General features: G+C 31.3%; 1 protein-coding gene and 1 non-coding gene across 2 annotated transcripts; one reads left to right on the top strand and one right to left on the bottom strand.

Moving 5' to 3' along the window:
* Window positions 1–610: 610 nt before the first annotated feature.
* Window positions 611–23,591, bottom strand: LOC124532446 (probable cytochrome P450 304a1). Its single transcript, XM_047107349.1, has 9 exons — window positions 23,438–23,591; window positions 22,442–22,690; window positions 19,431–19,603; window positions 18,086–18,358; window positions 14,072–14,189; window positions 12,308–12,488; window positions 11,585–11,702; window positions 8,198–8,339; window positions 611–1,018 (listed from the first exon to the last, which is right to left on the bottom strand). The coding sequence occupies exons 1-9, from the start codon at window positions 23,532–23,534 to the stop codon at window positions 816–818; spliced, it is 1,554 nt and encodes a 517-aa protein (XP_046963305.1). The 5' UTR covers window positions 23,535–23,591; the 3' UTR covers window positions 611–815.
* Trnaw-cca lies at window positions 18,506–18,577 on the top strand. The gene has a single exon. It is a non-coding gene; the product is annotated as a tRNA-Trp (tRNA).
* Window positions 23,592–27,307: the final 3,716 nt, after the last annotated feature.

Here is a 27,307-nt window from a genome sequence, read left to right as displayed (position 1 = left end):
AAATCTTGGAAGATCTGTAAAATTGAAATCTATTCATTCAATTTTTTTTGCGGAAGGTGAAATTGTCTTTTCACTCATTTGCACTCGGGCGCCGAGTTGCATGTGCACTCTTACACTACACTTATTCGGACGTGTAGTAAAAAGGGATAAAAATAAAACAAAAACCGAATACTTATACTGATATATTAATATTTAAAATCATACAAATAATTGTTAAGGTTTATTTATTATGTTCTGTCTTACTATTATTAGGTTTTATTTGAAAAAACATAAGATTAAATACTACTAAAATATAATATTAATATTTGGAAAGTTATCACATTTTTACTAAATCATATTAAAGTAAGCTGATTGAACTTACGATATCTATCTTAATTATTACTAGGATAATTTTATATACGCTTCCAACTGTAGTAGACAAATGTAGGTACATTTGGATTAAAACTTGTCTCAGAAATCTGTCTCCAATTATTCGCAAATACGCTAAAAATATAATTAACTCTCAAAATAACTTGGCATCAATACATTTCATGATTCACGTTGTCCTTTAGAGATAGCTATAAATAAATAAACTACCTTCGTAAATATCGGGTCTGTTAAGTAATGTTTGTTTTTAATTCTGCGTTTCCTATATTACATTTAAATTACTTAAAATTAAGTTTACACGATACAATGTGTAGATGTGTGCCTTTGTTATTGCTACTTACGTTTATATCAGTGTGTGTTATGAAGTCTGCAAGTGTACAGAGAAATAAGAAAATAAATTATAAATACCCAATTTATTTAGCAGCTGATATTGTAATTATAAAATAAACTTATTTCTTATTAATTCCATATACTCTAGGTGTGACTCGCACCCAAAATTCAGGTACCGTTGTAATGATGCCTTGGATTCTCCGAGCAGGCTTCGTAAGCGGCTTACCATCGGCTGTAGATACACTGAACGCTTGCATAAAACCAGCAAAAACTTGGAACATCGATTGACGTGCAAATGTTTCACCTGCACACAGCCTTTTCCCTGAACAAAAATAAAAATAAAAACATTTATTTATTGTTATGTTAATAAATGTTTTTATATTCATTAATCTATAAATACAAGTATGAATATTTATAGATCTAGATATAAATATGTGAGAACGAGCTATAATTATAGAACAAAGGATATTTTTATTTATATTTTAGTCTGGCGAATGCCGTTTTTATATTTTTATTAGTACTTTATGTGCGGAGTTAACAGCGGAACATGGAAAAACAATCAGAAGTTTGCGACTGCATAATGTTTTATAATAATTCACCCTAATAAAATTCTAATACTTAAAATATCTAGCAGATTTAAATTGCGGTTTAATATGTTATTTTTTCCTGTCTCTAAATTATACCCATTTTTTCTTTATTTAAATACTTTGTTGCACAATATATAAGTCAACTAATAACATAAGAGAACAGAAAATAAAAATATATTAAAAAATTGTTCGCAAAGGTGGTTTCATTGCATATTGCGACTTCTCTCAGGCAAACTAAGGTGACAGAAACTTTGTAAGAAAACAGGTAAATGCCAATTTAATATTTGTATTAATGTATGGGAATAAACTATATAGAGATCCACATCTTAATAATATATATTATATATAAATAGTAACTATCAAATTATAATTAATTAAATAGAAACTACATGTTATTTCATGCTTAAGTAAGCATGTGTAGTTTGCATAGATTTTTTAGAAAGGGTTAAATTTATAAATGCTTTTCCAAGTATAATTTAAAGATAGACAAGATTTCTACTGCCGAGATCAGTGTGTAGTTCATTCTAAAGTTTGTCGGTTTTTGCAATAAAAGTGTTACTGTAGCTTTAAGTTTATTATCTTCACTTTAACGTAGGTTATGTACGCTGTCATCAAGAAGTTTAAAGTATTAAGTAAGTTTGTGTTTGTTCAACATATAAATATTGCCAAGCACAATTATGTCGTAGTCGATGTTATTAAAGGCATTATTAAAGTCTAAGACAGTTAGTTACTATGTCTGCTTCGTTTGCACGATACACTTGGAACTTTGAAAGAATGAGAATGAAATTGCTATTCAATGGGATAACGCTAGTATTCTTGCCACACGATCTAACGCAGCACTCAGGCTTTGTACAGTAGATATTGTTAATTCGAATGATTTGAGTAATGCAAGTTCATAAAATTATATCTATATACATATATGTATGTTACATATATTTTTTTAATAGAACGTTTTTGGGCAATGGTATACGCATATATAATAAGATACCGGAAAATATAATCAATTTACCATTTTTAAATTTAAAATGATTATTAAGACTAAATTAATAAATAAATCATATTATTCATTAAAAGAGTATTTTTTAGAAAGAAACGCCTGGGGTTAGGCTCGGGTTCCATCATAGGACACTAGTTACTGTAAATAAAAGCATTGTAAATCTGTTTATTTGAATAGAGCAACTATGCGAGTTTCTTGCCGTTTCTTCTCGCTAGAAGCTGCTTTCCGAAACGGTGGTAGTATTTAATTATTGACGATTCAAAAACGCTTCATTGTAAAGTTTACTTGAATAAAATTTATTACAATATATTATTATAAACTGGAAATGCATCATTAATAACATTAAATGTTTATTAATATATTGTTAGAATGGATCGCTCCGATAAAGTTTGTGCTCTATATTTAGACTAGATTATAATGAGTCACTGCACCATATTTTGTTCTCACTTCATATAATGAATAATTCAACATTAGGTATCTATTAGAATTTATAATTGACTTCTATATATTATTGGAGTTTTAAATACTATTAGTTACTCTTAGATATAACGTGTATATTCGTATGTATTTTTCTATTTAAGCGTAAAGCTGGCGTGCCCAAGGGGTGTCAAAGATATAAATATTTTTAAAGGTAAGGTTAGGTTACTTATATAATGTTACTTTATTCATGAATTGAATTATGTTTTAATGTTATAGTAATGACTTTTTTCGGATTTAAATGTGTGATAACATCTTATATTATTTGCAAAGTTTCTGAGATTCTTATTCTATTAACATTAATTGCAAGTATTATAAATATTTAATCGCTTTGTTTGAAAATTCTTATACATAACTAAAATAACGAATTCGAATAATGATACATCGAAAATAACATGCACATTCAAAAAGTGAATTAGCTAAAATAAACATATACTTTTTTTGTACAGTAAGGAAGACAAACAAAGAGAACATTAACATAGTTGATTTTTAAGTTTCTCCGATTACCTGAGAAAAATAATATATACAAAGCGGAAAAGTACATTTACAATGAATGCACTTAACCTTTGACCTCAGCGTCAGTCAAACATCAAACCTAGAAAACACAACATGTGCGAAAGGTTATTTATTATATAAATAGTGAGTTCGTGACTGACAGCACACCTTTGGAATAAAACCATCCCCTTCTGGCCATTTCTATTCAATTCAAATTTTTGTATATAATAAATACAAAAAAAACCCGCTCAGTTTCTTTGACCTTTTGATTCGTCTCAGATCAGGGTATTTTCTTTTCCGAACTGCTGGTAGTGTTTAACGTGATTATCAATAAGTGTAATGCTTCAATATTGTATAAAGGAATTTGAGTTAGAGTTTAAACACGAAAACGGCACCTCTATATACATCTATATATTGATATTTTAAACTATAACCTATTCCAGCTGCAAGAGGACAAATGCCAGAGAAAAAAAAATTGACATTGAATTGAATAATCTGTGTAAAATATTCAAAGACCAAGGAATTTTTGAAAAAAAAAAAATGTTTGTGTATCGAAAGAGCTGTAAACAAAATTTTGGAAGAAAAGGTAAAGTAGATATAAGTACCTAGTTAGTGAAATAGTGTGGTCATATAAATAAAGGCAGATTAATCGAGAACTGGTAGCAATATATCTACTACCGAAGAGCGGGTATTAGCTTAGCTTGTATTTAAGTGTCAGCACAGTGTCCTGGAAGTATAGTATTCATAACAAATGGTAATTAGTGATCATCAACGCACGCAGAACTGGCACTGTAAAAAGCATAAGGTACTTCTGAGACCTATGTATCCATTGCTTGCTTGCTTTTAATAACATAGCTTTCAGTCGGTAGTGAAATATTGTTCAAAGCAGTCAGCCCCGAGCTGTATAACCAAGCGAAGATGAATTCGTCAACAAATTTTATATTAGCATGTTTTTATGCAAATATAATTAATGAAATAGATTTTTATCGGTTTCCGCTCGTCATCCGGTGATAAATAACGATTGTTCGAACGAGAAAATGATTGCTATTTTTTTATATTAAACTGTAAAATTTTAAATCGTGAAAATGAATATAAATAAATATCTGTCAACGTATAATTGAACAAATATATGCATCGTATCTTCGTTAGTTGTATTTGTACTATTGGCACATATTTTTTATTATAAGACTTGCCTTTAAGCACTTATTTACAATCGAATTCGATATTTAATGTTTGTTTTAGTGTGTGTGCGTACGAACTGTGTGTGTGTGTGACTAACTAAAACTAGCCATATAGTTTACAAGGCAACGTTTGGTGATATGTCAATCAACGTTTACCCACATTTTTAATGTATGTAGTTGGATGTTTAGTTTTATAGTTATAGCTTCCAAACTAAGATCAAATGTATGTAAATGTTTAGAAAGTTAGATACATATTATCTTGTCATATTTTTGAATGGCTTTAAGTAAATAGCCTAATACGATTAAAACATGGCTTACATACGCATATTATAAATATGAACTTATCGTTGGAAAAGCACTTTGCGCTTCCTTTTAGAATATAACTCTGATTGATCTCAGTTTTTGTAAACACATGTATTTCGACATGCTGATAACAAATCAAAATATCATATTTAATTTTAAGGTCAAATCTAGAACACAAGGATTTATATCAATAGCGTTTATTGTAAAAATTACTGGTCGTAAAGGAAAATATTTTCTACAAAAGTTGAAGGAAAATTGATGTTACCTTGAATATAAAATTTGCAGGCAACGTTCGCCTCTAACGACATATAATGTAGCTAATTTACGATATGATCACTAATGTTTAGCAATATCATGAAATAGATATGCGATTAGCAGTTCATGAAGTAAAACGCTGATTTTGTTAATTGATCTAATCGGGATTTGTGGGCAGCGGGTATTTTCCATTGAAAATTGTCGCTCAGATCGAGATGTGATCGGATTTGAAAAAAAATATTGTCTAGTGCTTCCAGGCTTAAGGCAAAAGGTTTTGACGAGACAAAGCTCCTGAACTAAATGGGAGGATAACTATTGGTTATAATTACTTAGTTACCTTATTGATTATCTTTATCCGTGGATTAAACGAGGGACATATTTTTTATGGAAATTCGTATATGGACATGTTAAATAAACGTAGTATGATAGTTTGTATGGAAATCGTCCTTTCGGAAAGATAGGTCTATATGGGAATCTGTCTGTCTGTCTTATCCTGTCTCTATGTTCGTTATTAAAAATAATTTAATATAAAAAATAAAAGAATATAAATCAACTCAACAAAATTGACCGCGAGTACTTTTAAACTAAAATAGTTTTATAATTACACTGAAAACATATTTATAAGTAAAATAATAACACATTTTTCTGTTTTTTCTTAATATTAATAACACCTAATTATACTTTTAATAATATACCATAACAAAGGAATGACCGACAATTAAAGAACGAACGATAATCAACTTCACTAACATTAATTAAAAAAAAATAGTTAATTGTGATACTTTTATAAAAAAAAAAAAATAACTAGCGACCGGCCTTGACTTCGCACGGGTGCAATACTTGTACTAAATATATTACAGAATTTGTTTGTTTACGACATCACATTAGAAACTTCTTAAAATTTTAGTGTTCTTTACTATATTGGCCATCACTCCGTTGAAAAAACCGCATCAAAATCCGTTAATTTTAAAGGTCTAAGCATACATAGGACAGACAGCGGCAAGCGACTTTGTTTTTAACCGACTTCAAAAAAAGGAGGAGGTTCTCAATTCGTCGGGGCCTTTTTTTTCTTTTTTTTTTTATTTTTTATGTATGTTACCGAATTACTCGAAGATGGCTGGGCCGATTTTGACAATTCTTTTTTTGTTTAAAAGGGCATGTTTTACAGGTGGTCCCCTTGTCAGGAGATCAGGATCTGATGATGGGATCCTGGAGAAATCGAGGAAACTCCTCAAATTTTATAGGCACACCTATAGTGATTTTGGTTTTATTCAAAGTGCCTTGGTCATATGCTCACGAAAAGTGACATTTGATGAAGTGGAACTGATGATGAAGACCACAACTGCTAATCAGAACATATTAGTAAGTAACTATTTTACGGGTTTAGTTCTATTTCTTTAAGATAGTCGTCAAGCAATTGATGTTAGTAAACATGCCTATGATGAAGTCTAGCTGATGGTGGACTACCAGGAGAATTCCTCAATGATTAACGGCATTGCATCGGGAAAAATGGTATTGTCTAATTGGCGATGAGCAGTTAACATTAGGCTATTGTAACTTAGGTAACGCTTAATGTGAGTTGCAGTCCACATCGTATTGAAACGGCGTTGAGTTATGTTTAGAGTCGAAAGCCGAAATGTACTGAGTATAATAAAGTGAATGACAAACACTACCAATTGTAATTATAAATAACAAAAGAACACTGAAAAGCATTAAATAAATTTTTATAAATAAAAAAAAACCGCCTTCAAAAATGAACTAAAAAGAAAAAAATAATCAGTTACATCCATATCCAATTTACGATTTTTTAATCACCTTTTGAAGTCGGTGCCAACAAGGTAAATAAATTCCTATATTGAAATCATTTAATATGTATCGATAGTAGGGTTTGTCTAATGGTGTCATCTATACAATAAATAGATTTAATTTTTGTATGTATGTATTATGTACCTATATTAGCAATGTTGGCATCGACTTTGAGAGGTGATTAAAAAATCGTAAATTGGATATGGATGTAACTGATTATTTTTTTCTTTTTAGTTCATTTTTGAAGGCGGTTTTTTTTTATTTATAAAAATTGATTTTATTACTATAACTGGCGACCTGCCCTGGCTTAGCACGGGTGCAATACTGATGCTAAATATATTACAGAATTTGTTTATTTACGACATCACATTGCAAACTTCTAAAATGATAAGTGTTTCTTTACTATATTGTTATGTATTATATGCACAAACTTTCCTCCTGAATCACACTATCTATTAAAAAAATCCGCATCAAAATCCGTTGCGTAGTTTTAAAAATTTAAGCGTACAAAGGGACATAGGGGCAGAAAAATCGACTTTGTTTTATACTATGTAAAGATAATTATTTCATCCTATAAAAGTAAAAAGTGACTCATGGTAGCCATAATATGCAATATGAATTGAATCAGTTATGACAACTCTAACATTACTAACTTAACATAACAACCATGTATAACTATAACCATAACTGGTTGTAGTGGTGGTTGCTAACTTGGTGATAGGGATTTGTGCTAAAAACGTTTGTACTACCCACTGATTAGATATTCTACCAAGCGGTAGTACTCATTATTGTTGCACCAGTATTAAGCACTAAGCACAAATTTATAAAAAATAACTTTCCTTTCAGAGACTTCTTCGTGAGGATAATAGTAAGGATAGAATCCTGCATTATTAATTGTAGAACATGCTGTGTGTGCTGTGCTCTGTTATAGAGAGTTTCCCGGATTCGCTTATTGTTTCTTTATTTAGGCTATATTACAAAATTACAAAATACAGCCACGGTGCCCTTGCCCCAACAATCAAAAGAAAGAAGCGATACGAGCCCCTTGATTGATCCAGTATATTATTGTGTAAAAGGTAATTTGTAAAAAACATATTTGTTAAAGTATTCTCGTATTGTTTTTTGATAGATATACTGTAGGGTTTTATTGGCTGACACCGACTCCAAATATAACAATAATTATAACTACATAATATAATCGTTAATCGACTTTTAAGTAGTCTAATATTTTTCATTTCATTTAACTCTAAAAAGACTCTAAAAAGAAAATATGTTGAATACGCAATTATTTTTATTACTTTTTCGTGCATATTCATTTGTTTTAAAATAGTGTTTTGTTTAAGTCGGTTTTTCTTTTTGTTATATATTATGTAGTAGTAATATAAAGCGTTTCAACTCACCAGCCCCAAATGGAAGAGATTTGTCCTTGGATAAATTTAATTTTCCGTTGTCTATGAAACGTTCTGGTCTGAAATTTTCTGGATCGCCCCAAATGTCCTTATCAAAATGAAGAGTGATGTAGTTGAAAACTACTACTGTGTTCTGAAAAAAATAAAATAATGCGTAATTAATTATGTGCAAACATATTTTTAAAAAATTATAAAGAATTCTCAAGATAATGTTTTTATACTTGGCGAGCACAGAGAATTTTTTTGTTGTCAATCTCTAGACTCTAAGCATTTACAAGAAATGTTGAAATAGAGTCATGTAAAGGCAAAGTAACCAACTGGTTTTCTAGAGTATCAAAGCGAACGGCCCTTTTACTACGATGTTTTAGTATTGCAAGTAAAACTAACTTAGATGATGAAATACTAAATTAAAACAAGTTTCGAATGAAGACCGACAGGGTCGGAGTAACTATGACGGGACGCGTGGGCACTGCACGCATCGAGGCCCTTTAAATATTTATAACATACTTAAATATATATTTTACTACATTAGAAAGAGTCACAATGAATCACAATTACTTGGTGGTAGGGATTTGTGCAACCCCGTCTGGGTAGGTACCACCCACTCATCAGTTATTCTACCGCCAAATAACAGTACTCAGTATTGTTGTGTTCCGGTTTGAAGGGTGAGTGAGCCAGTGTAACTACAGGCACAAGGGACATAACATTTTAGTTCCCGAGGTTGGTAGCACATTGACGATGTAAGGAATAGTAATACTTCTTACACCGTCATTGTCTATGGTGACCACTTACCATCAGGTGGCCCATATGCTCGTCCGCCAACCTATAACATAAAAAAAAATCATCATTGTATTTCCCAATATTGGTTACAATACCTAATCGATAACCGGCCTTGAAGAGTTACATTTAAACAATATAGTTTGGGTAGATAATCATTATATTTATTGTCATTTAAAGTTGAATTCTAGATAAAAATAAAAGTAAGTAATGAATATTTGTAGATGCATAATCATTTAAAAATAGATGTGATACTTTATTGGCACTATATATTACTTTACCTAAAGGTTATATTCACAAGCCGTGAATATAATTCGTATGTTTATTAATTCACAGCATTAAATACTAGGTATAGTATAAATTGTTATTCTGTTGTACAGTAAATATATATATATATATATTTACAAAACCAAATTCTCTACGTAACTTTAGTTATTTACCTACTCTCATTGGCACTTCAAGTAATTTTATAGTATATATAAAACCTTTTAAAATTTATTTTAAAGTACAATTTAATATGATTGTGTTTTTTATTTTAATGATAGGTATAGAATTTAATAATAATAACTAAGGAAGCTGATTCACACTTCTATGGTCTCACCGCGCAGTAATATTGATAGTAATAAAAGTTTTTTTTGGTTAATAAAGAATCAAGTATTCACAACGACTAACTGAAAACCGTACAGTGAGTAATTTTGGTACTGTTTCCGCAAATTCGCCCTACTCTTTCCAAGATTTCATAATATTTAGCAAACAACTATTCTTGTTGTCCTTTAGTTTTATATGTCATTTGATTTGATAAGAGTGCTATAGTGCTTTGACATTCGGAAAAGTTGATTTAAAGAGTTAAATGCAAATCTTGCAAGCAATTTAAGTAATCAAATAGAGCGATCTGGTGGTATTTAAATGCATGTTTGTTGCCATTTCATCTATTATCCTTTGCAATTAAATAATTATTACTGTTAAATAATTTTTAATAATAATCAGTCGTTCAGAACATTTGGACAACAACAACAACAACAGCCTGTAAATTCCCACTGCTGGGCTAAAGGCCTCCTCTCCCTTTGAGGAGAAAGTTTTTGGAATATATTCCACCACTTTGTTCCAATGCGGGTTGGTGGAATGCACATGTGGCAGAATTTCTATGAAATTTGTCACATGCAGGTTTCCTCACGATGTTTTCCTTCACCGTTGAGTACGAGATGAATTATAAAGACAAATTAAGCACATGAATCAGCGGTGCTTGCCTGGGTTTGAACCCGCAATCATCGGTTAAGATGCACGCGTTCTAACCACTGGGCCATCTCGACTAGAGAAGAACACAGAACATTTACCTCTGGCGAAAATAATTCCTATCGAATAATGTAAGATTATTTCTCAAATAATTCGCAATGCAATGTTATCAGATACGAGAAAAAAATAATCGTTCTTTTAGTAAGTTTAGTAAGTGAATAATGATGGAATTTGGTTTATTGAAAATAAAGGGCATGTGTATTGCTAGCAGCTATTCACCATACCCCAAAATTTTCGATTACCTAAATACCTACGTGGTTATACTTACAAAGCCCCAAGTAGGAATTAAATACAAAGATATGAGTTTTGGTTTGTTTTACGGGTCTCTAGATACAGTGGCGGCGCAAGATCGAATAATAATGTGGGCAAGATAGAGTTTGCGAGGCCCTAGTTTTTTTTTCATTACTCTGGTCCCAATGTTATGTTGTACTTTTTCAAATTTCAGGTGCGAGGCCCTTTGCACCGCGAGCCCGCGGCTGTTTGTTACCAGTGGCGGCGCAAGATCGAATCTTAATGTGGGCAAGAGTTTGTGAGGCACTTGTTTTCTTTAAATTTCGGGCGCGAGGCCCTTTGCACCGCAGGGCCTTGGGTGATGGCCCACACCACCCATGCCTTACGCCGCCACTGTCTAGATATATCCAAATAAACAACGTCATCGTAATCGACCAGCGTAAAGAGTTGAAAATTGGTATAACCCAAAAATATAAGTGCGCGTGGTGGAACATGTCTTAGCTTAACAAGTCTTAGCCCAGTAGTAGAAAATTTACAGGCTGTTACTACTAGATGTTTTGCGTATTGGGTAGGCAATACGCAAGAAGAGGGAAATGTCCGAAAAGTACAGAAATAAATTTTCCTACTTATTCCATAAAAAGCAACCCCTTCAGATTTTTTTTCGAATAAACAGCTATAGGCTCAAGCTTATGTAATTGTATACTTAAAACTTAGACACCATTAGGCCTAGCTATATACTTTAATTTTTGAGTTTGTGAAATAAAGTCATGGGTTTATATTTTTTTAAACTAACATAACTCGTATAAAGGTGTTGCTACTCTTTTAAACCCTACAAATGATGTAACAATAGCAGACCCTATACCTGACAGGATTAATTTTTTGTTGGTCTGTTTTTTTTCCTGGCCTAAAGATGTTTCCCAATAAAATACAAATAAATGAGAATGAGATTAGAATTGTTTAGTTCTATTGATTTACTTTAGGGCGGTCTCTGTACTTATGTTCTCGATTTAACCCATTTGGCGCCTTTGTACCTGATTGATTTAATGATTTGTGATGTTTGGTGGGTTATTTCATTACCTCTGGAATATCGTATCCGGCCAGCTTACAGTCCTTCATTGTGCGATGTGGTACCCCGAGCGGCACAAGTGTTTCGAATCTCATTATCTCACGCAGACAAGCTTCCAAATAAGGCATGCTGTTGAAATGTTTATAAACGACATTATACATGAGTTAATTACAATTTAATTATATTTAAATAAAGTAAGCATTTTTTTCTACACCGTAAATTTTAAATTTTCTTGATATTATTGTGATATGAATAAAAGAGGTAAACGTTACGATTTTATATATAAAGAGTTAAATGTAATAGCCAATTAAATTGGGTTAATGTTTTTATTTGGACTCTGATCATCGTTTATGCAAAACAAACTCAAACATACATACATATTATGATATAAAAGTTGGTAGTGGTACCTACCTATATCAACAGACATAATTATACCTGATATTAAGATTGATAAATTATTAATAATAATAAATATGAGACAACATCACATACATTACTCTGATCCCAATGTAAGTAGCTAAAGCACTTGTGTTATGGAAAATCATAAGTAACGACGGTACCACAAACACCCAAACCAAAGACAACATAGAAAACTAATGATAATCTACATTGACTCGGCCGGGAATCGAACCTGGGACCTCGGAGTGTTGTACCCTGAAAACCGGTACACACCACTCGACCACGGAGGTCGTCAATTATTACTAAATCTACTATAATTATTACTATTATCATACTTTTGCCTGTCGTCGAGCGTGGGTAGCCGGTCGCGTCCCACTACCCTGTCGATCTCTTCATGAATTTTATCTTGGATCTCGGGCTGTAGAAGCATTCTCTCGATTAGAAACGTGAGCACCGATTGTATTCCAGTCGCTGCCGGAAACATATAGTCAGTGCAGACCAGTTGAAGTTGTTCATCTGGAAAAAACAATCACAATATCTGTTACTCTGAATCTTGAAACAAACAAATCATAGTATAGTTTTTTAGCATGCATGTCATCGCAAAGGCGTGCTGAAAATTAAGTGCATTTTATTGTTGACCTCCTGTAATGTACATACATTGCCAATGTGATGAGGTGGAGGCGATGGTGACCACTTACCATCAGGTGTTCCATATGTCCATATGCCTTACAAAATTGTGAATTAAATTGTACCTTTAAAATTATTGTCTATAAATAATCCAGAGCAAAATGCTTCTTCGGTGAAAGACCGTTGATTATAATTTTGTAGATTAACCTTAGGTTTAACTACAGCACAAGCACATACTTTAGGTATGGGCTATATGTATAAGCATAGAATTGAAATCTCCATTTAATAGGTATAAAACAAAGTACCTTCTCCCCTCTGATCGCTTAGATCTTTTAAAATGCGTACTGGATTTTAGTGAGATCTTCACTAAATAGAATAATTTAAGAAGCATATTTTTATGCATGATACATACAAAGGTATATATACCTTTAGTATTTCTATAGAAAAGCCGAGCTCAAATATCTTTGTCCCAAAAAGCAAGAATAATTCTGTTTATTTTTATTCTTCAATCTAAAAATGGTATATGGAAAAAATAACTGTACTCGTGTGAAGTCGAAAGTAGTTTTATAAATAAAAATATGTAGAGTGGTTTTATAAATAAAAACTTGTTTTTAGAAGGTTTTTTTTCTGTTAATTTATTTATGTTCAAAAATAGTGTAACATTGTCATTTGAAATGAGTTGTGATTCCTATAAAGTTAAATACTAAGCCTGTTACGCGTATGTACATCACACACACACACAACAAATAAATAATAAATTCCCACTGCTGGACTAAAGGCCTCCTCTCCCTTTGAGGAGAAGGTTTGGAACATATTCCACCACGCTGTTCCAATGCGAGTTGGTGGAATGCACATGTGGCAGAATTTCTATGAAAATTGTCACATGCAGGTTTCCTCACGATGTTTTCCTTTACCGCTGAGCACGAGATGAATTATAAAGTCAAATTAAGCACATGAATCATCAGCGGTGCTTGCCTGGGTTTGAAGCCGCAATCATCGGTTAAGATGCACGCGTTCTAACCACTGGGCCATCTCGACTCTCATCATCTGTTTGTATTATGTTTTGTTACACTGGTGTTATTTTAAATGCTAACCAGTCTACTCGTTGAGACTATTAGTGCAGAGACCAGTAAATATCTGTCTCTTATTTAATCTCGCTTTAGTGCAATCCATCAAGATTAAATTCCTCTTCATATTTTATAAATGTATTTTCCTAAAACTTTATATATGTTTATACTTTTTATTCAATATGGATATTTTTTAAATATTTTAAATAATCCAGATACGATGTACCTATATTTACGTTTAAGCACTGCAGCTTAATTTTTGGATAGCTATTTTTAAACTGTATACAATTTTATTGGTGTTGCCATCCTTTCTTGGACGTTTGGAAGTTTGGCATTGTTACTTATGAAATAACAGTTAGTATTAAAATATGTCTGGATATTTATTTCTAAGACAATTATATATACCTGAAAAGGTTGTGCGTCGACCGCTTTTTCGTTCTTCTTTCATTTTTCTTATATAACAGTCTAAGAAATGACGGTCGTGAGAATCTTCTTGAGTAACATGCGTTTGTTTTATAAGTTTCTGTAATTAAAACAAAGCAATGCACATTATAATAGTATTAGGACTTAGTGCTAGCCTGTCTGGCTAATACAACAACAACAGCCTATAAATTCCCACTGCTGGGCTAAAGGCCTCCTCTCATTTTGAGGAGAAGGTTTGGAACATATTCCACCACGCTGTTCCAATGCGGGTTGGTGGAATACACATGTGGCAGAATTTCTATGAAATATGTCACATGCACAAATGAAGCACTTGAAACAGCGGTGCTTGCCTGGGTTTGAATCCGCAATCATCGGTTAAGTTGCACGCGTTCTAGCCACTGGGCCATCTGGGTACTAGCAAATCAGAAATCATATATTCAACCTCAAAGTTTGAAGTGTGAGTGGAGTGTAAACAGACACAGCATGTGTAATATCATGTAAGAAATAATTATTTTTTTTTACAATAGCAATGTCTATTGGCAGTGGTTCCTACTGATTATCAGGTAGGCGATTTGCAAACAGGTTATAAAAACATAAATTATTTATACTTTATAAATCATTTTTGACTTATATAAATATTATTACAATAGCAACACTAAACGAACAAAATCCGGACTCGGATTCGGATTTTTTTTCTATAACGCTGATGAATCTATCATTATCGAATTTTGCTCTAATTTTAATAACATTAATCTGTGGCAGACTACAACGCAATAGTAGACTGATAAACGTTGTAAATGGTAATAATCAGCGAAACACACAGCACACATAAACAGTGCGAAATATATTTTAGGTTATAAATAATTTTGAAAATCAAATCTATTTTTACTTGGTGGTAGGGCTTTGAGCAAGCCCGTCTCGGTAGGTACCATCCACTCATCAGTTATTCTACCGCCAAATACCTAACAGTACTCAGTATTGTTGTGTTCTGGTCTAAAGGGTGAGTGAGCCAGTGTAACTACAGGCACAAGGGACATAACATCTTAGTTCCCAAGGTTGGTGGCACATTGACGATGTAAGGAATAGTTAATATTTCTCCCAGCGTCATTGTCTATGGGCGATGGTGACCACTTACCATCAGTACCCATACCATCCATAAAAAAAAAAATAAACAAAATATGAAGTGACTTGATATTGGGTTACGAATTAGTGATTTAAAAATAAAAACGGTAAGAAAATGATACGACTCGGTAACATATCTTCATCGCTTCGTACTTGTTCGAGAAAATTCTATCACAACCAAATCATAGTTTTAAAATTTAAATGATCAGTTAATACTTACTTAGCATTTGATATAAGGAATGAAAATGTCCACTCACGTCATTAACATAACTAGAATGGTTATGGCCAATGATTTAGATAGGTGATTTAATAACGCAGTTTAAGTTTTATAGATATTTACCTCCGCTACATTCTTAGACAACACAAAAATTCGAAATTCAAATCAAAAATATGCCAGAGGTAAATGACTGATAGCTCATTTAAAATGGCGGATATAGGAAGCTAACAAACGTTTCAATACGAACTAAAAACCACAGCAAGTATAGTATTAATACCTAAGCTATGTATTAATCTGCCTTATAAGATTATTTAAACGAATTTAATTTGTTTACTTATAGGTATTTAAATTAATTAAAATATATAATAATGTAATTTTTTTGGAAAGTGAGTAACCGTTGTGGGTATCTGATGATTCGTAATTATAATAATTGGTATTTGCGGTATGCAATGTGTGTTACCTAGTGTGTTTATAATTCATCTCGTGCTCGGCGAAGAAAACATCGTGAGGAAACCTGCATGTGTCTAATTTCATAGATATTCTCCTACATGTGTATTCCTCCATTGAAACAGCGTCGTGGAATATGTTCCAAACCTTCTCAAAGGGAGAGGAGGCCTTATCCCAGCAGTGGGAAATTTACACGCTGTAGTTGTGGTGTATATTTAACATATTAATTGACGTTAATATTTCAATTATTTAACTTGTCTTTACTTTTAAACATGACACATAATTAGGTAAATGTTTTAAGCAATTTAGTAACGTACCGCTAAAACTGGTCGACCCAATTACAGGTATCTAACACGAATATATAACGAGATATTTATTATATATTTCATTAGATGTTGTTGTAACACTCCGCATTGTTTTTTAGAACCGAAGTTAAGAAATTATAAGAATAGTAAAATTTATTAATAAAACGACACATGTGCTCTTTTTTCGTAGAAAATAATTCTGAACAAAACGCGTACGTTCTGTGAACGAAGCTCACGTGGTCAGTCTGATGCTACACAATCATTAACAGATGCATCAACGTCTTATTAGCATACATAGTGTAATAGTCCAGTCGTTATGATAAATGCAAATAAACTACGAAGGCTGATATTTGGATATGGTGTAGAGTGACTTTAAATTCGCTGAGCAGAGTCGCAAAATCGAAATTCAATCTTTTTCCATTTTTCATAATTGTTGCTAACGCGCATAACAAATCGAGGCTGACAATTTCAAGTTCAACTTTTCGAAGGCCATCTTACAACATATCTAAAAATCAGCGTTCTCGATTTATTTGCATTTCTCGGCATGTTTCTCTAATATAATGAATGGACTATAAAGATTTAGTACATTTACTCGGATTTCGAAATTAGGTCTCTATCAAAGATCATCAAAACAAATGATGATGTTGATGACGATTAATAAAGAATTCCGCAATGATAAATAATAAAACAATAAATTATAATATCAATGTATAAATACTCGTAATAATTCGATCAAGTTCACGTTGGGTCATGCAGATGCGCCTTAGTCATAAGCATAACGCACATAAAACAAAGGTGTATGTGTCAATCCAGTTCAGTTATCTTGCACGAGTATAAATCAGCGTAACATCATAGCTTTATCTATAACATATAATACCTTCTTTGCTTTAAAACTCTTTGGTAAAATATCGTTCAAAAGAACTAAGTACTTCAAATATATCGCTTAAATTTTTCTCGAAAGAAACCAAAAAAATAAATTAAATATATATAAGATGATATATGGCAATCTGCTTCCAAGAATTCAAGAATTAATTATAATTTGTATTAGAATAATAAAAATTTAATTTGTGATTTGGTTACCTTAAACGCTGTAATTAAGCTATGAATATTTATTTGAATACCAATTACATATAAATTTTATTTAAATAAAATAGGTTATTTATTCAATAATTATTATTATAAACGTATATTTATGTTAAATCATATGAAAAAAAAACATTATTATTTTAGAATTATTGAATGCTTTCTTGTTACCCAAAAAACATACTAAAATTTTACTTATTTTAATAACATTCACAACTAGATCCTCTTTAAAATATTGTTTGTCTAAGAATGTAATCGTAAATAAAATCTCTGCAAATCTACATTTATAGGTTTTAGTACCTTTCTATTAAGCAATACACACTGCCATACTAACATAAGAATAAATATATGCAGTAGCGGCGCAAGAGCTGAACTTAATGTGGGCAAGGTACATTTTGCGAGGCCCTTATGGTTTCGCTGAAGGGCATGTAAAATTATCAAATCACTTGATACTAAAAAGTTTTTTAGTTTTTAACAAACAACAAATATTTTTTATTCATACTTCTATGCAATATTAAATAGAATAAGAAGAAGATAAGAGAATAAAATTAAGAGTGGAATATATTTAATTAGAAAAAGTAATTCTATAGTCCACCGCCCACGCCTTACGACGCCTCTACATACATGTACATAGTCTGATGTAAATTATTCTGTCCTTGTAACTCGTATTACTTCCAAATACGAAATCCTAAAAAATACTTTTTGCCCTTTGTATTAAACAATATAGGTATTTAAAAAACATTTCTCTTCCTGATTAACTGATCATATCAGATATATAGAATATTGTAAAAGCAATGATAGAAACAAAAAAAAAAAACTTACACTAAAGAAATCCAATAAGCTTTGATTTCCTTTACACAGATTTTTATAACCGCTGTAGTTGGGCATCACATCTTTCAACCAAGGTGTCAGGGTTATCGCACCACCTAAGTCATTTGTTCCTCGTTGAAATAGCAGGGTTTTGCGTGCCAGGTCCCAAAGGACGGGGTATTCAGATCTCGGTAGAGTCGACCGCGTGAAAATATGAAGAATGCCGTTTATAAATGGCACAGCGAAGAAATGTTGTAGAAATATAAAGTTTCCTTTAACTAATTCCTAAAACAATAAAAAAAACAGTTCATACACAAGCTTTTTCATCACTAGTCATATAGGGCCGCTTTGGCACGGACAAATATATATTTTTTTACTAACTTTATGTACAACGCTTTGTTTATAACTGGTGAATTTATTTGCAACGTCATCGACTCCGTGGCGCAACGGTAGCGCGTCTGACTCCAGATCAGAAGGTTGCGTGTTCAAATCACGTCGGGGTCAAAATTAATATCGAAAAAGTCTTTTTAATCCTTCCCGATGATTAATATTATTTGGTTTTAATTTTTTATATTATTTAATGATATAAAAAAAGTAAATCAGTTACGTATTCTTTAATGCAAGGACTATAATTTACTTATCACCTACGATCGCAATATTTTATATTCCTCGTCGTTTCGATTTTACCGCGTATAATTAAAATTTGAAAAAAAAAAAAACAAAATAATTTATTATAATAGGTATACAATTTCATTCTAATTAAAAAGTCGAGCCAATCAATTGAAAGCTTTTTATTAAAAGAATTCGTATAGCATACGTAGCAAACGTATCAAATGTTTCATTCAAAATAAACAATTAATATAAATGTACATATATTATATATTTAAAATTTTCCAGTTCATGAAGGAAAATTTGTGAGAAAAGATGGGCCATTGCGAAAGAATTAACTCATGAGCTGTTTTGAAGTGGACGTCGGAATAAAGCCCAGGATAAGCCATAAAGAAAAAAATAGAAAAGTTTCAATTTAAACTATTTTTTGTATATGTAACCGTAAGATTACAAATTTCAACAGATTACAATCTGTCTCATCAGATTGTAATTTAGCGAATTTTGTATTCTTACGGTGACATATGTATGTATATATATCAGCATAGTGTATTCTGTGCACCGTTATTAACGATCTGCTGATATTTATTAAATATATGAATGATGTTATAATGTATCTAGCACATAAGTAAATATGCATGTTTTATATACGTTTTAAATATTTTGTAAAAAGTTAAACTAATATATGATGCAATGCTAACTTAAAACCATAAATTTCATTTGGTTGGTGTTATAAAAATGTTTGGAATACCTTTTCCTCGGGATTCTTTGGTCCATTTAGCGCCAAATCAATCATTTCCTTAGTCTCATTAGCTATAACCGCTTCAAGGGTTTCATCTCTCCTCCCGAAACCAAAATCCCTCATGTACCTAAGGGTGAATCTTCTCTGAACATGCCAAAAGTATCCGTCTGTGAAGAATATACCTGGAATAAAGATTAATCGTAATAAATAAAAATGAACGTTTCTTCGTATTTTTTGTTCTGCATGCGTTCCTAAACGATTGTGATGGAAATTCTCCTAACTATCTCTTATACCTGGTCATTCTTTTTGTATGTTTGTCATTCAATAGGAATAAACTTTTTGCGTATAAGCCTATTCTATTCGTTTAAATCCACGATGGCCTCTTTTCGAAAATTGGAGGAATTGTTATTTTACTATTACCAATTTGTCCATTGTTACCTTTATAACTTGATATCTGAGTTTTAAGAATATATCTCAGTTTATTTACTTGTAAATGAGAAACAAAATTGCTAAATAATAATCATTGGCAAATCATAATAATGTTAATAATAGTAGTTAATTTTATTTAAAATTTAATCTTGTTTAATTTAAATATCCAAAATATTATTGAAATGATAAGTATTCTAATAAATATTTTTACTTCTTATCGCTAAAATAAAAAGCGACGGGATCTAATAAACAATATACAAGTTCTGTCATATTTCTGTAAAACCTATATATTTTGAATCACTTAATTCAATTAATTATAATACTTTGCATAAAAATAGGGGTACAGGAATACATTACATATACCAACGCAATAGAACCTCCTTACTACATTTCTCACGCTAATTTAATATAAGTAGTTTTTTGTATTTGTTACTTTTGTCGTTCAAATTCCTTACTATGTATAAGCATATTAGAAAGTGAAATTGTTTATTTCAATATCATACGCACATAATTATCCGCAAATTTAATCATTCATATTAATCGCTAATGTTATTGCATACATAATTACTTACGTAGGATATTTTTATCGTGCTAGATAGAAATACTTTATGTACTGACAACAAATCAGCAGATACACACTCAGATGTTACTCAATCAAATATTACGTTCTAGAAGTTAAATATAATAAGTTTCATTGTTGAGGATATTTATATATATAATACTAATTATCATTGCTTACCAGAGAGTTTATCAAATGAAGCCAGATTACATTTTAATCACTAATGTACGAGGCCAGAAAATATGGCCAATTTAATTGAATGATAACGCGGGTCACCAAAAATATTACACGAAAGTCATCGTTTTAATCTATTTAAAATAACAGAAAAAACATGTCTTCTTATGCGTCTGTTTTTATTCTGATAAAAATATGCCTTGCTTCATTTGATTTAATTAACGTATTTATATTTAGCTGATGTATTAATTAAAATTAATGTTACTCAGTATTAATGAACCAATTAATTGCTATCATTTCATTGATGTTCCAATAGCTGTTATAAAAGAAAAATTTTGACTACAGTCCCCTATGACGTTAACTGACGCCAGTTAGCAAAATGGGTATAATTACAATAATATTATGTTTACAGCGATAGCGTGTTTATTCATAATAACATAGATATGTTATTGAAAGAAATAGTGAGTGCGAAAATTATTAAATAAACACTATGAGTTATAAATACAATTACAACACGGTAATTTAAATACAATAATTGTCGAAAACTAAGTTTCCGACTTCGCCAAGACAATTATTGTCTTGGCGAAGTCGGAAACTTAGTTTATACTTATACTTCCTTCATTAGGGATAGTATTCGTTACAGCAATAAGATTCTGCAGATGTTTTAAATTTAAATATCATGTTATAAATTATACACATTTATAAATAAGGCTTTTGATAAAAATGAATAAAAGTTGCAATTTTTTAATTTTATGCAAGATATATTTTATTATATATTCGCTAGTGCGTAATGGTGTTGATTGTCATGTGTTACGCAAAAAAAAACTAACCTATGTCATTTCTTAGAGTTCAAGTTTGCTTCATACCAAATTTCATCAAATTCGGTTCAGCGTAAATGTGAAACTAACTCAGTATGTCTGTACATACAGACAGAGTTACTCTCGCATTTATAATATTAATACAGATTAAAGGCGCACAATGTATAGATACAGATCTGTGATTTGTCTGTCACCCATACAATCACACAAAATCTAAATTGTAATGTTGGTACAGTACAATACAATTGGGTACAAATTAGGTACAACAGTACCTTACCCATTTTACCAATGTTGAACGTCAAATTCTCAGCTCAAATGTGCTCCTGCTCCGTTCAACATTAAATAGACGTATTCTAATGAGTTGAATAGATGAATTATGTGACAAACTTTTTGTATTTTTATTGCACCTAATTGTGTGTTTCTAACCTAAAGCAATTTTATTAAATTAATGGGGTTTTTTTTTTAATCTCCAATCCGTATGGGCGCATACATTTCTTAAAGTTCCCTAATGGAATGTGAAATAGATAAGAAAGGTGATTATGATAATAATCGCATAGATATATTATGACACTGAATAAGTAAGCTTCTGACAAATAAATTCTGCCACGGGTGTATCTACCAAGAGCCATTGGATCAGCGTGATGAAATAAGCCAAACCAAACCTTTTTAAATTGAGAATAGCCCAAAATTGGTGTTTTAACATATAGTTAGTTACTTTATTTTTTATATACCTATTTGAGATTAATATACTCGTCTAAGTGTCTTAATTAAGTACAGAATAATCATTCCCAAAGAAATCAGAATAATCTAAGAATAGATTTCACACTTACATCCAAGATTGTGTTTTAATCAGAGAAAACAAATGCAATCTTAGTGTATTTTTTTTTCATTACTTAAGGTATTATTTTCGGGATATTTACCATGTTTTTTACGAGACAGTCTCGTGAACAAGACATTCGTAGATAATATCGAAATATCGAGATCCACCAACCAAAACCAAGTAACCATGTTAATTTAAAATCTTGTATTTTTTTTCTTACCGAGTCTTTTCCAAAACGATCGCAGCCGGGTTATAATGATATCCAAGCGGCCATCGAAATCTTCGTTATTAAGTGTTTCCTTAATTAATTTTGGATCGTCAACAACAATCGTAGGGAATTTCCCGAGATACATTCCCAGTACCTTCGTATCATAATATCTTGCGAGCTTTCTAAGCGATCCTCCCAAATTGTTGATCTCTCTCATAAGTACGATCCAGTAAGCCCCATAAACTGGTAAGTTAATCGGTCCTGTTGAAATATTTTAAACATCAAATTTCTTCTCTAAATAAATGTTATCCGCGTCGCCGTTCTTACGCCATTTACCCGATTGTGATGAAACTTGCGTAAGCTGTTTTACGTACGCCAGATACAGTATGCCAGTTGTCATGATATAGGAACCTTTTTATGTACACGTCCTCCATACAATTTTTATGTAAACCCTTACATTATTTACAGACCAGGATGGGTTGCTAATTTTAACAATATTCGAATAAATTTAAACACTTTTGATACTTAATAAAATTACTTGTGCTAATGAATTACTACATTTTATACGATATATACTTTGATAGGATTCACAAACAAATACATTTATTATCGATGTAAGTTTTAACTGCTCTACTTTATGTTATCTGAATAATAAAACACTATTAAGTACGTTTCAAATGAGCTTATTTGCCAAGCAAAACATATTGATTAGGCATAAATCTAGAGAAGTACTACATTAAGTCATTTTATAAATAATTAGTTATTTTGTAACTAGTACTGTTTAATAGAATTGTTTTCATACAAAAAAAATAGCGAAATGCAAACATTTATATTCATATTTATGGTACGTAAATTTTATTTGTAACTGAAAAACTGTCTTAAGAAATATTTTTAAAGTAAGTAAGTTATTTAAAGTTATAGAAAAATTTAAACTTATACGAATATTTTGAGCACATATAAATTGTGTTATTAGGTTTTTGGTTAATTAAATAATTGTATTGCACCTACCTGGTGGAAATGTGTCCAAGGGCCTTTTATATGCATTTTTATACAAACGCACGACACATAGTGTAATCAAAAATAACGTTATTATGAAACCGATCATTTTGTGCGGAGACTCCAGCCCGTCTGTCACATGTAGCCACAATAACGACTTTATCGAATTTATTTATAAATAACGAAATTGGTAGTAATTACCGATAACTACTGATTGTTCGCAGTTTCACATGTGAGTTATATTTATTTTAGACGGACTGTTTAAAAATGTCATCACATTTTTTTCAAGGTCAGTTGAGTTTAGTTTGGAAAAATGTTTTAGCTCCATGATTAGATCACGGGAATTTTCATCAAAAACTGCACCGCATCTTACACTATATCACTACTGATTTTACTGGTGCCCAATTTTTGTTTTCATTTTGTGTACGAAAAACACAACACACACATGCTGTAGGATAAAAATCCAAGATTCACTACCAATACCATTGGAGCATGGTAATGGAATATACAACAAGCCTTTTTCTTAAAAGAAGAATATAGGTCCTCAGTGGAAAATTACTCCTTTTATCTTCTATTTCATTTGCATTATTATACAAAAAAAATTCGATTGGTATGTTATAGCAAAATTACTTTTTCGAGATTTAAAGATAACACTTGTGATAACGATAGTAATATGACTTACGCATATTAATTAGCTATTTATTTTTTATTGCGATTTTGACAATTATTTTGCGGTCAGTCGAAATGGCAATATTAATTTAGTTAATCGCGTTTTGTATATTAATTTTTAATGTAACCAATGCGATTAACTAAATTAGTATTTTAATTTAATAAATTAATAAAACCGTGTTATTAGGTCATTAGATTATATACGATATGTTACTCTATATACAGTATACTGTTACTAATGTTCCTATAGTCTATTTCAAGCGAAGGATTTATTTATTTATTTATTTTTTAGGATCACCAACAGAAATGACAATCGTATTACAAATATTATATAGTTAACAATTGAACACACTTGATAATTGTATTTCTTTTTATAGGTAATCACAGCATGCACTAAATATATTAAACATTAGTAAATATCACAAGATTGTTTTCTTTGGATCAATTATATAATTAAAAAAAAAATAACATATTAAATGCAAAATAAATTAAATAAAAGGTAAACAAAGGACATTTTTTGCGAAACCATGCTGAAAATCATACATGATATGATACGCTTTGGTATGACCAATGACTTCTGACTTTCTTCCATGCTGTTTATATTTCGAGTCTGATATCAGTATGATATCTCTTTGAGGAGCACCCTGCTCGTCAGCAACGACTAAGACTTATGCGGCGGTATGCCACGGAGTCTGTCCTGATACGTTTCCGGTGAGCAGAGTGTATGTATGGCCCGTTGGGAAGAAGGAGTGGTACTCGGTTGGAGTACGGATTCCATTGGCGGACGGAGTCCGTCACATTATGAGACAGAGGCAGAGGATGAAGACGCGATTTAAGCGTACTTTGAAGCATCCAGTCGCTTTACCGTGGCTGGCTGGTAGTGGGGGCGGGGTGGCAAGTTACGAGCGTTGCCGAAGTTCACCTTTATTGCGTAGGACAGGTACTAGGTCTCGGGGAGACCCACAAACCCGTCCCGATGCCCCGACCTGGCAGCATGCGTATTGCGTATGTATGCGTATATATTATTTCATAAGGTATATATCTCGTGTTTAAGTTTATTTTAAGAGTACCAATTATGTACGACATCTGACTGTTTTAAAATGGTAAGTATGTATGTATATCGTTATTACCAAACATAACGTATGATTTAAATATTTTCTTCCCCTCCATCAAATTCTTGAAATATTTCTGCTATTTTTTTATTATATTAGGCTTCGGTGCATATTATGGCCTGCTTTAAAAATATAGCATACCTATTATATAAGATGTAATGTGTTTTTATAATGTTATGCTTAAATTGAGCCACATTTTAATTCAGAATTATGAACTGTTAAAATTAATTTATCTCAGCAAATTTAGTCTAACTTAGGTCTAACTTAGACAACATAATTTTCCTCTTGATAAAAAGTATTAAATCTAATATTGAATTTCAAATTTTGCATACAATTTTGGGTTAAAGAACAGCAGCTAAACTCGATCTCATTAAGGTGATAGGAACAATTAGGACATCTAATAATAATTGCTTATAATACATTTTAAAAAGGCAAAATTAAAAGTATATAGAACGATACATGCACAAAAATCTCATTTCACATTTTGAAAATGAAATGTTTTCTATCTTTGAGTCATTTACTATTTGATTTAATATTTACTTATATACTCTGGTAAAATGGCTGCAGAATATAGAATAATCTGTTCTGTTATTGTTTATCTTGCATTAAAACATGTTACCTACTTTTATTTTATGACAATAATTGTTGATAATTATAATGTAAAATGCTAGTTACATTTAATAATATTCTTCGCTTTAATTACTGTTGATGTAACAAAATATAATCAGTGTATTCTAATGTTCTAGAATTATCTTAGATGTCGTCAATTATTTTTATTAAAAAAAATGAATTTTGAATTTCATCGTTTGACTGATTTCGATTTCATTACTTATATTTATATCTATTGAGTTTTTAGCCTTGTTCAGTTACTATTGACACTACATACTGATTATTATATTATTACTGCACAGTTCAGCGACATTGATCCGGTACTATCATAGACTTCTGGGCTACTGTCAAAATGTAACCAAAGGCAATAATTTTTAACTATTTATATTATAAATAAGAATGTAATTTAATCTGTGTCTCTGTTACGACGAAACCACTCAACCGAACTGAATGATATTTAGTATAAAGCAAACTTGAAATACAAATACTGGCTATTTTATGCCTATCACCTGAGAACCGCTAAAACGTGAAGCTACGGATCACAACTACAAATATAGTAACAACAATAATAACCAATATACTTTATATATAAAAATAATAAAAACATCTTCCTTACACTGGTAGTTAAATGCGATAAAGTATGTGAGTTTATATTTTATGTAGAACTACGTTGCACTAGGAAGGAGACATTGACTCCGTAGAATCGGAATACTTAATATTATTAGTTTATCTATTGACGTCTCGTCTCTACAGCACTTGCTATTGTTTTTATCAAAATAATAAAATAAATACACATAATAGTGCTTTAAATGCGCTGCAGTTTGAACGCACGCAACATAGTTACTATAAATATATTTTCAACCGACTTCCAAAAGGAGGAGGTTATCAATTCGTCTGTATTTTTTTTTTTTTTATGTTTGTTACCTCATAACTTTTTCAACCGACTTCCAAAAGGAGGAGGTTATCAATTCGTCTGTATTTTTTTTTTTTTTTTTTTTTTTTTTTTTTTATGTTTGTTACCTCATAACTTTTTACTGGGTGGACCGATTTTGATAATTTTTTTTTTGTTTGAAAGGTAGTGCTTCCCGTGGGGTCCCATTTTTTTTATTTTTTTTTCCGATGATGGTATCCATGTGAAAACGACATAAGTCTTAAATTTGCCTTATGTATATGCGCGACAAATAGGTGAATAACTGAAAATCACGTTAACCAATTTTGAAAATTCTTTTTTATTATAAAATATATACTTCTAGGGTAATTTGGTGAAAGTTTGGTAAGGTTCTGAGCACAGGATCCATGACAAAGTAACGGAACGGAAGGGAACGGAACAATTCTGAGGAGCACGTTAGCGATACTCGGTCGAATCTTTTATTTATAGGTTATTTGGATATTTGAGTCACCTTCCGTAATGTGGTTATGTTTATGTAATTATCATAGTCGAATATTATAATCAACTAGCTACCCACCCCGGCTTCGCACGGGTGCAATACTG

This window comes from Vanessa cardui, chromosome 9 (genome assembly GCF_905220365.1).
Source record: "Vanessa cardui chromosome 9, ilVanCard2.1, whole genome shotgun sequence".
Classification (NCBI taxonomy): Eukaryota; Metazoa; Arthropoda; class Insecta; order Lepidoptera; family Nymphalidae; genus Vanessa; species Vanessa cardui.
Note: the sequence above shows the minus strand (reverse complement) of the source record. Positions and strands in the feature narration are given on the sequence as shown.